Below are 19714 nucleotides of genomic sequence, written 5' to 3' on the forward strand. Positions count from 1 at the left end.
CTGCATACAAACTATACACACTACATACAAACTACACACAGACCACACACACTGCATACAAACTATACACACTACATACAAACTACACACAGACCACACACACTGCATACAAACTACACACAGACCACACACACTGCATACAAACTATACACACTACATACAAACTACACACAGACCACACACACTGCATACAAACTACACACAGACCACACACACTGCAAACAAACTATACACACTACATACAAACTGCACACAGACCACACACACTGCATACAAACTACACACAGACCACACACACTGCATACAAACTACACACAGACCACACACACTGCATACAAACTACACACAGGCCACACACACTACATACAAACTACACACAGACCACACACACTGCATACAAACTACACACAGACCACACACACTGCAAACAAACTATACACACTACATACAAACTGCACACAGACCACACACACTGCATACAAACTACACACAGGCCACACACACTGCAAACAAACTATACACACTACATACAAACTGCACACAAACCACACACACTGCATACAAACTACACACACTACACACAGACCACACACACTGCATACAAACTATACACACTACATACAAACTGCACACAGACCACACACACTGCATACAAACTACACACAGACCACACACACTGCATACAAACTACACACAGACCACACACACACACTACATACAAACTACACACAGACCACACACACTGCATACAAACTACACACAGACCACACACACACACTACATACAAACTACACACAGACCACACACACTGCATACAAACTACACACAGACCACACACACTGCATACAAACTACACACAGACCACACACACTGCAAACAAACTATACACACTGCATACAAACTACACACAGACCACACACACTGCATACAAACTACACACAGACCACACACACTGCATACAAACTACACACAGGCCACACACACTACATACAAACTACACACAGACCACACACACTGCATACAAACTACACACAGACCACACACACTGCAAACAAACTATACACACTGCATACAAACTGCACACAGACCACACACACTGCATACAAACTACACACAGACCACACACACTGCAAACAAACTATACACACTACATACAAACTGCACACAAACCACACACACTGCATACAAACTACACACACTACACACAGACCACACACACTGCATACAAACTACACACAGACCACACACACTACATACAAACTACACACAGACCACACACACTGCATACAAACTACACACAGACCACACACACTGCATACAAACTACACACAGACCACACACACTGCAAACAAACTATACACACTACATACAAACTGCACACAGACCACACACACTGCATACAAACTACACACAGACCACACACACTGCATACAAACTACACACAGACCACACACACTGCATACAAACTACACACAGACCACACACACTACATACAAACTACACACAGACCACACACACTGCATACAAACTACACACACTACACACAGACCACACACACACTGCATACAAACTACACACACTACATACAAACTGCACACAAACCACACACACTGCATACAAACTACACACACTACACACAGACCACACACACTGCATACAAACTACACACAGATCACACACACTGCATACAAACTATACACACTACATACAAACTACACACAGACCACACACACTGCATACAAACTACACACAGACCACACACACTGCATACAAACTACACACAGACCACACACACTGCATACAAACTATACACAGACCACACACACTGCATACAAACTATACACACTACATACAAACTACACACAGACCACACACACTGCATACAAACTACACACAGACCACACACACTGCAAACAAACCACACACACTACATACAAACTGCACACAGACCACACACACTGCATACAAACTACACACAGACCACACACACTGCATACAAACTACACACAGACCACACACTGCAAACAAACTACACACAGACCACACACACTGCATACAAACTACACACAGACCACACACACTGCATACAAACTGCACACAGACCACACACACTGCATACAAACTACACACAGACCACACACACTGCATACAAACTACACACAGACCACACACACTGCAAACAAACTATACACACTACATACAAACTGCACACAGACCACACACACTGCATACAAACTATACACAGACCACACACACTGCATACAAACTACACACAGACCACACACACTGCATACAAACTATACACACTACATACAAACTACACACAGACCACACACACTACATACAAACTATACACACTACATACAAACTACACACAGACCACACACACTGCATACAAACTACACACAGACCACACACACTGCATACAAACTATACACACTACATACAAACTGCACACAAACCACACACACTGCATACAAACTACACACATTACACACAGACCACACACACTGCATACAAACTACACACACTACACACAGACCACACACACTGCATACAAACTACACACACTACACACAGACCACACACACTGCATACAAACTACACACACTACACACAGACCACACACACTGCATACAAACTACACACAGACCACACACACTGCATACAAACTACACACAGACCACACACACTGCATACAAACTACACACAGACCACACACACTGCAAACAAACCACACACACTACACACAGACCACACACTGCAAACAAACTATACACACTACATACAAACTACACACAGACCACACACACTGCATACAAACTACACACAGACCACACACACTGCATACAAACTACACACAGACCACACACACTGCAAACAAACTATACACACTACATACAAACTACACACAAACCACACACACTGCATACAAACTACACACACTACACACAGACCACACACTGCAAACAAACTATACACACTACATACAAACTACACACAAACCACACACACTGCATACAAACTACACACACTACACACAGACCACACACTGCAAACAAACTATACACACTACATACAAACTACACACAGACCACACACACTGCATACAAACTACACATAAACCACACACACTACATACAAACTACACATAAACCACACACAGACCATGCACACTGCATACAAACTACACACACTACACACAGACCACACACACTGCAAACAAACTATACACACTACATACAAACTACACACAAACTACACACACTACACACAAACCACACACACTGCATACAAACTACACACACTACACACAGACCACACACACTACACACAAACCACACACACTGCATACAAACTATACACACTACACACAGACCACACACACTGCATACAAACTACACACACTACACACCCAGCTATCTTAGCTAATTATAGGCCAAGCTCCAACCTTCCTTTTCTCTCAAAAATTCTTGAAAGGGTAGTTGTAAAACAGCTAACTGATCATCTGCAGAGGAATGGTCTATTTGAAGAGTTTCAGTCAGGTTTTAGAATTCATCATAGTACAGAAACAGCATTAGTGAAGGTTACAAATGATCTTCTTATGGCCTCAGACAGTGGACTCATCTCTGTGCTTGTTCTGTTAGACCTCAGTGCTGCTTTTGATACTGTTGACCATAAAATTTTATTACAGAGATTAGAGCATGTCATAGGTATTAAAGGCACTGCGCTGCAGTGGTTTGAATCATATTTATCTAATAGATTACAATTTGTTCATGTAAATGGGGAATCTTCTTCACAGACTAAAGTTAATTATGGAGTTCCACAAGGTTCTGTGCTAGGAACAATTTTATTCACTTTATACATGCTTCCCTTAGGCAGTATTATTATCAATTCAATCAATCAATTTTATTTATATAGCGCCAAATCACAACAAACAGTTGCCCCAAGGCGCTTTATATTGTAAGGCAAGGCCATACAATAATTATGTAAAACCCCAACGGTCAAAACGACCCCCTGTGAGCAAGCACTTGGCGACAGTGGGAAGGAAAAACTCCCTTTTAACAGGAAGAAACCTCCAGCAGAACCAGGCTCAGGGAGGGGCAGTCTTCTGCTGGGACTGGTTGGGGCTGAGGGAGAGAACCAGGAAAAAGACATGATGTGGAGGGGAGCAGAGATCAATCACTAATGATTAAAAGCAGAGTGGTGCATACAGAGCAAAAAGAGAAAGAAACACTCAGTGCATCATGGGAACCCCCCAGCAGTCTAAGTCTATAGCAGCATAACTAAGGGATGGTTCAGGGTCACCTGATCCAGCCCTAACTATAAGCTTTAGCAAAAAGGAAAGTTTTAAGCCTAATCTTAAAAGTAGAGAGGGTGTCTGTCTCCCTGATCTGAATTGGGAGCTGGTTCCACAGGAGAGGAGCCTGAAAGCTGAAGGCTCTGCCTCCCATTCTACTCTTACAAACCCTAGGAACTACAAGTAAGCCTGCAGTCTGAGAGCGAAGCGCTCTATTGGGGTGATATGGTACTACGAGGTCCCTAAGATAAGATGGGACCTGATTAAAAACCTTATAAGTAAGAAGAAGAATTTTAAATTCTATTCTAGAATTAACAGGAAGCCAATGAAGAGAGGCCAATAGCCTCAATAGAAAGCATTGCTTAAATTTTCATTGTTACGCAGATGATACCCAGCTTTATCTATCCATGAAGCCAGAGGACACACATCAATTAGCTAAACTGCAGGATTGTCTTACAGACATAAAGACATGGATGACCTCTAATTTCCTGCTTTTAAACTCAGATAAAACTGAAGTTATTGTACTTGGCCCCACAAATCTTAGAAACATGGTGTCTAACCAGATCCTTACTCTGGATGGCATTACCCTGACCTCTAGTAATACTGTGAGAAATCTTGGAGTCATTTTTGATCAGGATATGTCATTCAATGCGCATCTTAAACAAATATGTAGGACTGCTTTTTTGCATTTACGCAATATCTCTAAAATTAGAAAGGTCTTGTCTCAGAGTGATGCTGAAAAACTAATTCATGCATTTATTTCCTCTAGGCTGGACTATTGTAATTCATTATTATCAGGTTGTCCTAAAAGTTCCCTGAAAAGCCTTCAGTTAATTCAAAATGCTGCAGCTAGAGTACTGACGGGGACTAGAAGGAGAGAGCATATTTCACCCATATTGGCCTCTCTTCACTGGCTCCCTGTTAATTCTAGAATAGAATTTAAAATTCTTCTTCTTACTTATAAGGTTTTGAATAATCAGGTCCCATCTTATCTTAGGGACCTCGTAGTACCATATCACCCCAATAGAGCGCTTCGCTCTCAGACTGCAGGCTTACTTGTAGTTCCTAGGGTTTGTAAGAGTAGAATGGGAGGCAGAGCCTTCAGCTTTCAGGCTCCTCTCCTGTGGAACCAGCTCCCAATTCAGATCAGGGAGACAGACACCCTCTCTACTTTTAAGATTAGGCTTAAAACTTTCCTTTTTGCTAAAGCTTATAGTTAGGGCTGGATCAGGTGACCCTGAACCATCCCTTAGTTATGCTGCTATAGACGTAGACTGCTGGGGGGTTCCCATGATGCACTGTTTCTTTCTCTTTTTGCTCTGTATGCACCACTCTGCATTTAATCATTAGTGATTGATCTCTGCTCCCCTCCACAGCATGTCTTTTTCCTGGTTCTCTCCCTCAGCCCCAACCAGTCCCAGCAGAATACTGCCCTTCCCTGAGCCTGGTTCTGCTGGAGGTTTCTTCCTGTTAAAAGGGAGTTTTTCCTTCCCACTGTAGCCAAGTGCTTGCTCACAGGGGGTCGTTTTGACCGTTGGGGTTTTACATAATTATTGTATGGCCTTGCCTTACAATATAAAGCGCCTTGGGGCAACTGTTTGTTGCGATTTGGTGCTATATAAATAAAATTGATTTGATTTGATTTGATAGCAATGCACAAACATTGACCTGGGGGCTGTTGCTTTAACTTTGGCCTGCAAACCATTGAGAGCTGAAGCCATGACAGCAGCCATGGCTTCTTCATAAGGAAGACTATCAAATGGCTTCGCCAAAATCCACAACATTCAAATTGTCTGCCATTATGTGCAGCTTGCTACCTAGCTACCGCCCCAGGCGGCTGCCCGGTCGGCCCGCCTCCAGGACCACCCCTGCAGACCACACACACACACTGCATACAAACTACACACAGCCCACACACACACTGCATACAAACTACACACAGCCCACACACACACTGCATACAAACTACACACAGCCCACACACACACTGCATACAAACTACACACAGCCCACACACACACTGCATACAAACTACACACAAACAAGACACGACACACACTACATACACATAACATACAAACTACCCGCAGACAACACACACTACACAGAAACTACACACAGACAACACACAAACTTCACACAGACAAGACACGACACACACTACAGACAGGCACACACACACAATACATACAAACTACACACAGACAAGACACACACACTGCATACAAACTACACACACTACACAGAAACTACACACAGACAAGACACACACTGCATACAAACTACACACACTACACAAACTACACACAGACAACACACACACACACACACACACTGCATACAAACTACACACACTACACAGAAACTACACACAGACAAGACACACACACACACTGCATACAAACTACACACACTACACAGAAACTACACACAGACAAGACACACACACACACACTGCATACAAACTACACACAGCCCACACACACACTGCATACAAACTACACACACACTACATACAAACGACACACAAACAAGACACAAACTTCACACAGACAAGACACGACACACACTACATACACATAACATACAAACTACCCGCAGACAACACACACTACACAGAAACTACACACAGACAACACACAAACTTCACACAGACAAGACACGACACACACTACAGACAGGCACACACACACAATACATACAAACTACACACAGACAAGACACACACACTGCATACAAACTACACACACTACACAGAAACTACACACAGACAAGACACACACACACACACACTCCTGTTTGTTGAAATCACAGCAGCAGCTGTTCTGTTTTTTTTTTTTTTTCTTGTGTGTCTTCTTCTGTGGTGCAGGACGCCTCTGCACGCAGCAGCGTTCTCTGGACATGTTGACTGTGTCCACTTACTGCTTTCCCACAATGCACCTGTTAATGCAGTTGACCATACGGGCCGCTCTGCACTCATGATGGCGGCGGCGAAGGGCAGGCTCGTGGCTCTCGGTAGGTTTGGACCGTCTGTGTGTGTGTTATTGTTTGTGTGTGTGTGTGTGTGCTATTGTTTGTGTGTGTTTGATGTGGTTCTGGTTCCCTGCAGAGGTCCTGTTGAGCAGCGCCACAGTGAATCTCACTCTGACAGACAAAGATGGAAACTCCGCCCTGCACCTCGCCTGCCTTAATGTAAGTGTCCAGCAGGGGGCTCCACCACAGAGCTAATAACAGCTTTTCCCCGGAGGTGATCCGTGTGGTTCCATCCAGATTCAAATCGACTTTTAACTGACCGAACGCCACAGAGTCCCAAGAGCTCTAAGTGGGTGGAACTTGTCATGTGACTGTGTTTGTCAGTTGTCACATGTGGATAGTGCAGCTAGCTCCTCGGCTAATCCTTTGTTACCCGCGTTCTTGTTGTTGACAGAAAACAGTTTTTGAAATGTGTGTGTGAAGGCGGAGTCCTGAGACAAACACAGCTGGAACTAAAGTCTGCCCCCTGCAGGGAAAAGAGGAGTGCGTGCTGTTGATCCTGGAGAAGCTGCCGGAACCGACGCTCATAAACGCCTCAAATGCAGCGCTGCAAACGTGAGTGTCAGAGATCCGTGTTGTCCGCAGGCACAAAGTGACACAAAGTTCTGATGTTCATCAATCAAAGTCTGAGCATTTAATGACAAAATGATGGACCTTTTTCATTATTTACCACCAAACAGTTAGAAGACAACAAACAAACAAACATGCAGAAGAAAAGTCAATGAAGTTTATTTGTTAAGCAGCTCTCAAGATAAAATCACAAAGTGCTTCACAGTGATAAAATACAAACACTGAAATTAAAAACAGTGGTAAAATAAAACTACTTAAAAGTCTGTAAAAGTTCCAGCAGAGTCCTCAGAACATAGGTGCAGTGGCAGCGCAGTCCCACAACCTCAAACACACCATCTACTTTGGTCTTCATCCTTGACCGAGGGACAACCAGCAGGTTCTGGTTCGAGGACCTCAGAGACCTGCTTGTCACATACAGGTGAGAGTTCACTGACATAGAGGCATTTGATGGTGAGGAGCTCAAAAAGTCATCACCAGTATTTTAAACTGCAGTCTGAACTGAATGGGGCGTCAATGCAAAGAGGACAGAACGGGTTTGTAGGCGGTTCAGTGAAGACTTCCTGAGGCTCGGGAACAGCGAATTACAGTAATCAAGACGTGATGAAATAAAAGCATGAATGATCTGTTCCAGCTCGGCTTGAGACACAAGGTTTCTAACACGGGCGATGTTCCATAAATGGAAGAAGCAAGATTACACAAGATGGGTAACGTGTCAAAACTGAGAGCCTGGTCAAATGTAACATCCAGATTTCTAACTAATGAGTGAACGGAAGAGGACAGAGAGCCAAGGTTCTGAATCACTGAGGGAACAAACTCCTCAGGGCCAGAAACAAGGACTTCAAGTTTTGCTGTATTAAGTGACACGCTGGAGGGACAACATCTCTCGGCTGGCTTGGGAATGCCTTGGGGTTCCCCCGGAGGAGCTGGGGGAGGTGTGTGTGGATCGGGAGGTCTGGGCGGCTTTGCTTGAGCTGCTGCCCCCGCGACCCGACTCCGGATAAAGCAGAAGAAAATGGTTGGATGGATGGATGGATAAGTGAGAAATAGTTAGCGGCCATCCAGTTTTTATGACATTAGGACAGCTTTGAAGAACAATAAACTTATTAACATTTTGTGGAGTAAAGATGTACAGCTGTATGTCATCTGCATCACTATGATATGAGACGTCATTAAAAGAACTCAGAAATGTGTCCAAGTGGGAGCAAATACAATGCAAATAGAATAGGTCCCAGAACGGAACCTTGGGGCACACCACAGGACAGAATGGCAGAAGAGGATGTATATTTACCTGCAGCAACTGAGAAACTCCTGTTAGGATAAAAACCAATCTAGTGCCGACCCAGAAATGTCCACCCACATCCTTAGTCTCCCAATTAAAACACCACGTGATCAACAGTGTCTAAAGCTGCAAACAGATCAAAAAGTACAAGTACCGAAAAGTCACCTGCATCTCTGCGCATTCAAATATCATTTGAAACTGTAAGAAGAGCTGTTTCACCAGAATGCAAGTGACAGAACCCAGACTGAAATTTGTCAAGAATATTGTGTTCAGCTAAAACCTCGTTATGCTGTTTGACCACATTTTTTTATTTTGAAATTGATCTAAAATTCTGAGAAAGAGAAGGGTCAGTATGAGGGCTTAAAAAAAAGAGGGTGAATCACTAACTGCCTGTTTCCAACACGTAACTGGTGCTCTTGCGTGTCACCGTGGTGTCGTGTTTTCTGCTGTGCGTCCTTTGTTTTTAGCACCACGAGCACCAGTTACCTGCACACCTGAGCTGCTTTTTGAAGGTGTGATCTGGACGTTAACGAGGAGATGTGTAAATGTTTGTTAGCTTTGAATTGAAGCTGCCCACTGGTGGTGCTGTTGCACCGCAGCGGCGTAACTCGGCGGTGTGCATCTGTGCCGTGACAGACGCTCAGGTTGCCCATGTTTGATGGGTTCATGTGTTCATGACAGCGTGCATTCGGTCCGTCTTTGTTTGTTTTTTCTTTCAGCTGCTCTTATTTGTGTTTTCAACATTAAACAATAACAGAATGCAAACATGCGACATGTTTTCAGTGATGTGACATCAGTGTGAGAGGACACGTTATCCATTTGTGGTTTCTTTTTCATACGTATCAAAATAAAATCATAAATAAATGTTGAACTTTGACAAAAACATCCTGATTTGGCGCCGCTCGCCTCGGATGCGTCTGACTGCGGTGCCGCCCCCAGAGGACGTGTGTCTTTTGTTTGTTTTTCTTCCTCTGGTCCACAGCGCTTTGTGAAACTATTCATCCTCTCAGGCTTTGATGCGTTTTAAGTTGTTTTGCTATTAGAACACAAAAAGTAATTAATTCCTCTTGATATTAAAATTTCTAAAATTGTCCTCCTTAAACTGTCTGGACTCCTTTGGGAATGAATGTGTTCTGGTTTGGAGCCTCAAGTGACCAGTCCAGGAACTGCAAGAAGAATGACTTCCACATTGGGGCCAGAATTCCGGGTCGAGTGTTGTCACTGTTTTCTTTGGAGGAGTTGGGGATGAACACATGAGCGTCTCACTGCACGTGTCTCGTGCCATGTCACATTGCTCAGTATTTGCATAAAATGGACTTCTGGTGTATCTTGGCCCCGCCCAGCTGGTGGCATAGTGACAGCTCCTCACTTTGTGTTTGTTGCTTATGAGTTGAGAGACAATTAGGTAGGATGTCCCATTTGACTCCTCCCACTTGCCCTGAAAATAAATCTGTAGAAATATCAAATTCAGAGTCACGGCATCTGAATTTCTCGGCCTGTTACCATAGCAACTCAGCCATTACTTTGACAAGCAGGTTTCTGAACAGAAGTCCAATAGGTGAAGATCTTAGTGGACCTCAGAACTACAGGCTGAGTGACTTTCAGCAGCACAAGGTGAGGGAAGCTGCTGGAGGAGGTGAGGGAAGCTGCTGGAGGAGTTCAGGTTCCTCTGGCTGTGACTGGGTGTTCTCCCATGTGCATTCTGGCAAATTCCACCTTCTTCTTTTTAGTTTTGTTTTTACACAGACTTTGTGTTTGTTGTGGGTGTTTTGGCGTGTGGGCGGGGCTCAGCAGTGATGATGTGCGTGTGTGTGTTTGTGCAGTCCTCTCCACCTGGCAGCTCGCAGCGGTCTGAAGCGGACCGTCCAGGAGCTGCTGTCCCGAGGAGCCAGCGTCCAGACCCTGGATGAGGACGGTACGTCTGAACTCACCTCCTTCCTGCTTGTTTCCTCAAGTCCTCCTGAATTTCTTGTCCTTTTTTTCGTGCAGTGACTCTGAACAAATCAGCAGACGATCGTATTTGTGGAACTTTGTGTGTAAACAGCCGCGATTCTGAACAACGACAAATAACACGTGATGTAATTCAGCTGCACAGACACACAGACGCACACACACACACACACAGACAGATGCACACACACAGATGCACACACACACGCAGACAGACAAACACACACACGCAGACAGACAGACACACATGCAGACAGACAGAAACACACAGACAGACACACACACACACACACAGATAGGCAGACAGACACACACACACACACACACACAGACAGACAGATAGGCAGACAGACACACACACACACACACACACACACAGACAGATAGGCAGACAGACAGACAGACACACACACACACACAGACAGATAGGCAGACAGACACACACACACACACACAGACAGATAGGCAGACAGACACACACACACACACACAGACAGATAGGCAGACAGACACACACACACAGACAGACGCACACACAGACAGACGCACACACAGATAGGCAGACAGACACACACACACAGACAGACACACACACACACAGACAGACGCACACACACACACACACACAGACAGAAACACACACAGACAGACGCACACACACACACACACACAGACGCAGAAACACACACAGACAGACGCACACACACACACACACAGACAGAAACACACACAGAAAGACGCACACGCACACACAGACAGAAACACACACAGACAGACGCACACGCACACACAGACAGAAACACACACAGACAGACGCACACGCACACACAGAGACAGAAACACACACAGACGCACACACACACACACACAGATGCACACACACACGCAGACAGACAAACACACACACGCAGACAGACAGACACACACACGCAGACAGACAAACACACACACGCAGACAGACAGACACACACACGCAGACAGACACACACACGCAGACAGACAAACACACACACGCAGACAGACACACACGCAGACAGACACACACACGCAGACACACACAGAGAGACAGATAGGCAGACACACACACACACACACAGGCAGGCAGGCAGACACACACACACACACACAGGCAGGCAGGCAGACACACACACACACAGACAGATAGGCAGACACACACACACAGACAGATAGGCAGACACACACACACAGACAGATAGGCAGACACACACAGAGAGACAGATAGGCAGACACACACACACACAGAGACAGATAGGCAGACACACACACACACACACACACAGACAGACAGAAACACACACAGACAGATGCACACACACAGATGCACACACACACACAGACAGACAAACACACACACGCAGACAGACAGACACACACACGCAGACAGACACACACACAGACAGATAGGCAGACACACACAGAGAGACAGATAGGCAGACACACACAGAGAGACAGATAGGCAGACACACACAGAGAGACAGATAGGCAGGCAGACACACACACAGAGACAGATAGGCAGACACACACACACACACACACACACACAGACAGATAGGCAGACACACACACACAGAGACAGATAGGCAGACACACACACACAGAGAGACAGATAGGCAGACACACACAGAGACAGATAGGCAGACACACACACACACAGAGACAGATAGGCAGACACACACAGAGAGACAGATAGGCAGACACACACACACACACACACACACAGACAGATAGGCAGACACACACACACACAGAGACAGATAGGCAGACACACACACACACACACACAGAGAGACACACACAGATAGACACACACACACACACACAGAGACACACACAGATAGACAGACACACACACACACACACACACACACACACACACACAGAGAGACACACACAGATAGACAGACACACACACACACACACACACACACACACACACACACACACAGACAGACACACACAGAGACACACACACAGACAGACACAAAGATGTCACACGTGGCTGAAGTCGAACTTTCAAACCACAGACACGAGCAGCCAAACAAAACCTGACTCGTCGGGGACCAACCTGAGTGCACACCTGTGACAAATAGGAATTGAACGGTCAGCTGGTTCTTCAGATATCACGCTAACAAACCTCTAATCAGTAGAAAATCGCAGAATGCAGCGATTTCTTCTCGATCCGTTTGCAGAAAGTGTTTACCAACAAACCCGTTTGTACGAGTGCTTCTTGTGTTTTGGTTTTTCAGCGTCCACAGACGGCTTCAGGTCACGGTTCAGTGTTTTCTCCGTCCGCTTGGTGCTCTGAACTTCTTGTCAACACAGTCCAATAAGCTCCGCCTCTCTCACATAAAGAAGCGCTGTAGCAGGTCCCGTGAAGAAGACGAAGAGGTCGATGTTTTACACTTTGGTCCCCCCGTGTCTCTGTGCTCGGCTGGCTAAAGGTTAACGAGACGCTGCTTCGTCCCTCCTTTGTCTCCTGTTTTGCCTTCTTGTGTCCTCCTTGTCCTGGCCTCTCTGTCTCTGTCCCTCTGCCTCAGGTTTGACCCCCGCTCTGGCTTGTGCCCCCAGCTGACCGGTGGCTGACTGTCTGGCTCTGATTCTGGGTACCATGATGCATTTTTGCTCCCCTTGCAGCTCTGGGGCGCCCTCTCCTGGCTCCCTGTTGAGGCGGCTGTCCTGCCACGGGGGTAAAGGTCCGGGTACTGGCCACCAGGAACCCCTGCAGTGAAGGAACCACTGAGAATGATTCTGAGGACTCGGAAACATTCTGACACACCCTGGCTGAGCTCCACCCCCTTCCCTCATGACAAGACGCCAGCAGCACAACGCCGGACACTTGTTTTTACACAGTGTGAGACGTCTGCAGTGTCTCAGTCTTCTGTTCTTGTTTTTAACCCAAAGTCCCACTGTCACACACAGCAGAGTAATTGGGACGTGAACCGCTGGTCCACCCTGGACGTGCTGTCTGCTCGCTCAATGGTGCTTCGAGCCAAATCGAACTCAGAACAAGTGCTTGACGCATCACTTTTGAAAAAGCCATTTTTGTGGAGGACAAAATTAATCTGACATTAAGATGATTTTAAGATTTTTATGATTTTGGAAGGTTTGTGTATGAAATATGATTTGATTACACGAACAGCTCCATAGAGGGCGCCACCACTGGACGTGGACGTTTGTGCACTGGGGGTTCTGGGCGATGCTCAGGATTTATGGCCCAGAATGTCGTCATGCTTTGATACTGTGTTTGTCCTTCAGCATCGTACATGATGGTACATTCCAAATGTTTTTCCTGCCCTGGTGACGGTTTCATGAAGCGGTCGAATCTTTTAGTCTATTAAACTTACTTACTCGACTACGGTTTGTCGCCCAACATTATCCGTCCAATCACCGTTTCACATTGATGGCTAAACTTTTAGATTTGCCATCTTATGTTAGTCGACAATTTACACTGAGGTTTTGTCGACTAAAATAAGATGAGTCTCCTCGGTAATGCAAAACTTTAGCCGACTAAGCACTTTGTGCAACGACTAACGTCAAAAAAAGAGTTTGAGTTTATTTGACTAAACAAGATGAGACCGCTTTATGAAACCGGGCCCGGGTCATTTTGACATCATTTCCTGTGTCGGTACGTTTTAATCTCAGCTCACCCAGATTCAGGCCCTGACCCGAGTCCCTCCGAGGGTCCGTTTTAGTCGAGCCACGGTTAAAGTTCAGCTTCCCATCGGAAGAAAAGTCAACCTAATTTCTGAGACAATGAAAATATTTACATTTTTATTTATTAATGGTACAAATACTGCAAGTACTTAAATACAGATCATGTCATGTCTTCTGTCCCCGTTCTCTGTCACATGTCCCATAATGTCCTCTTCTGTCTCACATGTCCAGTGCCTTGTTCTTTGGATCACTTCCTGTCATGTACATTTTAACCTTCACACTGTGTAAATTCAGTTCACCCAGACTCTGCCACTGACCCGAGTCCATCTGTGGGGTTCTGCTTCTTTTTGGATTCTAATCAGTAAGTAATTAATAAGAATTAAAAACAAAATGATCTTAAAAATGAATGTGAACTTTTTACTTACTTTGAAAGTGTCTCGTTGGTAAAAGGCGGCGCTAATGAAACCGTTGGTAAACCTCATGTTCATGTGTCAAGCAGCTTAACACTGCCGTCTAGTGGTCAAACCTGTCTTTTGGCTGTTCACAATTTTTGGGAAATGTCTAAATTGCAAACACTGCAACAAATAACCCATAATGCAGCTGGGCAGTCACTATGTGCACCTTTTCCCACACGTGCACAGGTTATTCTGGAGGAAGAATGCGCGTCAGACAGCTAATCGCTGTAACGTCAGACGGGATTTAACGGCAAAGAAAGCAATGTGCTGATTGGTAGCACAAGTGGGCGTGGCCTGGAGGGCAAACAAAGATTTGTTCAGGAATTCACTTTTGTAGAAACCAGAGCGTTTGATCATTTATGGCCAGAGGCCACGTGGGACCAGGACTTGGGGCCTCGATCAGAAAACCCTCCTTTCTTAAAGATAAAATAGAATTTCAGTTGCATGTTATCAGGAGAGGACACGTGTTGTTTTTCACTCTTTAGTTTTCCCTCCTAATTTGTCTGCAGCTCATCAAAATTGTGAGAAAATCAATTTGTGAACCGAAAATTTTGAATCATATTGTATTGAAGCGCTGAATGTGTGTTTACATCCCTCATAAATAAATTATATCGATCTATAACTGCTTTCAACATCAAAGTATTACGCTGTACTCTGAAGGTAGCTAATCTGCAGTGTAACCTCACGTAGCTCTGAGCAGCACGCGGTGCACGAGCGCTCAGTGTGTCAACCAAATTCTACCAAACCGACAATTGATATGTTCATTCTGAAATTGAACTGCTCTTATTGATAAACATGAGACACCTCATCCCGGTGTCGCAGGCCGAACGGTCCCCCCTAAAAATCAGTCCACCCTGCCTTCACTGCGCATGCGTCATTAGCTGCGGTTCACAGATTATCAGATGGTTTCTGCTTCAAACTGCCTCCAGTCATCATCTGTCTCAGCTACAGATATCTGAAGCTTTTCTACAACAATCATTTCTATATAAATTCAGCATTATTTCATCAGAAAAGAGGGAGGAAGCGATCAGAGCGCCGCAGCTCCATGAGCTGCTAGCTGATGTGTTCATTTTGTAGTGTTACAGAGTTTCGCCTTGTTCCTGTTTAAAACTGACTTTAGAATGATTTAAGAGGTTTTATTTTGTCGTCTGATGGTTAATAATTGCATTAATCCATTTGATTGCTTTGGGTGAAGAGACTCAGACGAGCTGCTGAGCTACAAAATGACGCATGCGCAGTGGAGGCAGGGCGGACCAGTTTTTAGTGGTGGACTGTTCGCTATGTGACACCGGGTTGAAATCCCAGCCCAGGTTAGGATAAAGTTGAACCCCGGGCCCAGGTCACACCCTGGACAGAGTTTACATCGGGCCGACTTTTCCTGTACCCCGTAGTACTATTATTACTACTAATAATTTTCGCACCAAAATGTCACTCACAGTGGAGGCCACACCTATTCAGAGCGTTATCTATTAATAACAATTTACCCTGTTGCTCCAAATATAAAAAAGTATTTTTTCTTCTTAGAAACTTCCTTCTGAAGGAGAAAAAATGAAGGGGGTTATCTTAGGTCAAAACATCTGCAACAGTACGTGGCACTAAACACCCCTGAAACTGGACTAAAATGACCCACCCCGCAACAGTCTATGGCAGCAGAGGGAGTTTAAATGTGGCTGGTGAACTTTTTTTTGTTGTTGTTATCGTAACAAAGCCCACATGCAGCACGATGTTAGCACTGAGGTGAAGCACTCCACAGCACCATGCCAGTGATCTTCTACAAGTGCTCTTTAAACACACCTGAGCAGGCAAAGTTATGATGCAAACTTTAAACTCATGATTGTAATGTCCTCAAACAACTTTCAAGCAGCCATGAAATAATGATACAATAGAATGTAACGTTATCAGGTGGTGAGCCTAAAAAGAGCATCTTAAGTCTGACTGGGATTAGTTTTATATGAGGTGGTGGAATAATGTAATTTTACCATTGAATATCTGTAATATTCAAGACTTTGTTCATGGAATGAAAACTAGAAACATTTGGTATTTTGCTCGGAACAAAAATGAAAACAGAACCATTTAAAATAATGGTAAGTGGTTAGTACAGTTATTTTTTTCATTCTTGAAAAGATTTCAGTTTACAATGACTCGGTGAGGACATCCGACTCCATTAATGTTGTACACCCAAACAGTTGGTAGCGGTAATGCACCATTCCAGTTTGTAAACTGCCAATAAGCTCGACAGAAGACGACGACGACCCAGTGAGGTTCACTTCTGCCTATCATACGTATATTTGGGATGTTGCTGTTGGGATAAAGTGCTGGAGTTCTCTAGTTCAGGCTGAGAAACACCCGGAGCAGACAAACACTGAGGGCCTTCTTTTAAAAATGCTGCATTTCTTCAGTAATGATAAGAAATTAAAGTATGTCCCAGACGCTGTCTTCCAAAACAAGGTCTTCTCGTCAGGCTGTGATGATGAATCCGACGGAAGCCACGTAACAGGTCAGATTAAGAAGTTCTATTTACTCTGTGTGTGAATGGTTCTAATATTTTAAACAGTCAAACTGTACGAATGGTCGTGTGAAGGCTGGAGCTTTAACTGCTGATCCAATCAATGGGCAGCAGTGGGCTTGCGTTCAGCCCATTATTTTGGTACCACATTCTTCTCTGCCAGGTGGATACACAATAAGTCTACTTCAGGTGATATAGACTCTCTTTCTCTTAAAAGACTTTATTTTACTCAGTGTCCCGTTTTGAAAGTTGTAGCTTCAGAACGTGCTATTGTCATCTTTGCTGTTTCTTGTGGGAGAGTTACAGTGCCACATACAGGTCTGGCATATACAGTGCTTTCAGTGTCCCACAGCTGACATGGAACGCTATTAACCAGTTTGGGAACAACATTTTTTGTTCTAACTGGTTCCAGAATGTCAATTTTGTGGTGGAACCCAAAACTGGAAACATTAAAATACCATTTCTGTTCAGAACAAACCAGGTGGGAATCATTTCTGGTTGAAAGCCCTGCTAACATTTACACGACGTGTCGTCGTTGCTGTGGAATTCTGACCCCTGATGTTCGCCGCAGAGCAGCAGCTGTCGGGGTGGTCTGGATCTGTGAAATCAATCGTTTCTACAGGAAGAACTTCTTTGTATGTTTAAAATGGTCAACCGCATCTTTTCCTGTGAAAACTCTCACCAGCCAATCACCGTGCAGGAATTAATGTTTGCATTGTGCGTGCACCGTGATGCTAATAATAATAATGATGACGATGATGTAATGATGGCGGCTCCCTGATTTCACTTCCGGTTGCAGTATGGTGGCTGTTTGGTGCCACGCTTTGATGTGAAACAGAAAATTATTAAAATCTTTACTCATGGTCACATTTTGTTTTTTGTTTTTTTTTCCCTCTCGTGCACACACTCACATGCACATCAGGCTGTCACTGCGATCCGTTACAGCACCTCTTAAGATAACCAAACGGTTTCTACATCAGCCATGGACAGGATCTGTCTAATCGCTGCAACGAGACCAAAAATTAAATGGGCAGTCTTGACCTTTGACCTGCATTATCACAGACGTGGTCTCTGTGATAATGCAGGTCAAAGGTCAGTCAGGCCTCCAGAGAGACGCTGAGGCCCGTTGCTCATCTCTGAATTTCGTAGCATGAAGCAGAGGAGAGTCCAGGATGGCCGAGGCCCGGACCCGTCTCCCGCTGTGATCTACAGTGGCAGCCTGCAGTCTGCTGGAGCAGGGATCGGGTCGGACTCCTATGTTCCCGGTCATGAAGACAGACGACGTGTTGAGTGTTAATCTTCTTTTAATACTTAATCTCTGTACAAGTAGAAAATGTAAAGGACACTGATCACTTTCTGACCGTCTTCAGTCACAGCGGCTCCTCTGGACTCAGGAACACGACAGGAGGACACTGGAGCCATAAAAACAGGAATGATACGGAGTGCTTTAAAACAGACACCATCAGCAGTTGATGCCGAGACCGGTCCAGTGGTCCGGGACCATGAGGAAGTACTTGTCCATGGCCTCGCGGAAACGGGCTCTGTACAGCTCCGGTGAGACCACGGTGGGCATTTTCCCTGAGGACAAAAGACCACAGAGTCACCGTAGGACACCAAAACACTCAGGAAGAACCAGGACCCGCCTGTGGAGTTGAGTCGGAATTCTGATCCAGCCCACACACACCGCTGACAGTCCAGCCTCCGTAGTCCACGGCCTACATAAATGTACGGTGGCCATTCCAGAGCCACAGCTGAAGCCAGTCAACATTTAAACCTGATTTCTATGACTCGTGATAACTGAGCCTGACAGATGGTGCAAACGAGTCATTTTTTCAAAACTGATTAATCATTTTTAACCAGAACTCAAGTAATTTTAACTCTTGAGCCACATGTGAACTAAAACTGATTGAAACTGAAACTTTGTCACAGAGAGAGAGAGAGAGTGA

General features: G+C 44.9%; 1 protein-coding gene across 1 annotated transcript in view; it reads left to right on the plus strand.

Moving 5' to 3' along the window:
* The window catches only part of LOC117506245 (serine/threonine-protein phosphatase 6 regulatory ankyrin repeat subunit B-like), a gene marked incomplete at its 5' end in the record, with an annotated part of 34054 nt that extends 18203 nt beyond the window's left edge, over positions 1–15851 (plus strand). Inside the window, 5 exons of the mRNA XM_034165744.1 lie at positions 7170–7315; positions 7410–7492; positions 7806–7888; positions 11006–11097; positions 13400–15851. Coding sequence (XP_034021635.1) covers positions 7170–7315; positions 7410–7492; positions 7806–7888; positions 11006–11097; positions 13400–13458 — 463 coding nt within the window. The remainder of the gene's footprint in view (positions 1–7169; positions 7316–7409; positions 7493–7805; positions 7889–11005; positions 11098–13399) is intronic.
* Positions 15852–19714: the final 3863 nt, after the last annotated feature.

This window comes from Thalassophryne amazonica, unplaced genomic scaffold (assembly GCF_902500255.1).
Source record: "Thalassophryne amazonica unplaced genomic scaffold, fThaAma1.1, whole genome shotgun sequence".
Taxonomy (NCBI): Eukaryota; Metazoa; Chordata; class Actinopteri; order Batrachoidiformes; family Batrachoididae; genus Thalassophryne; species Thalassophryne amazonica.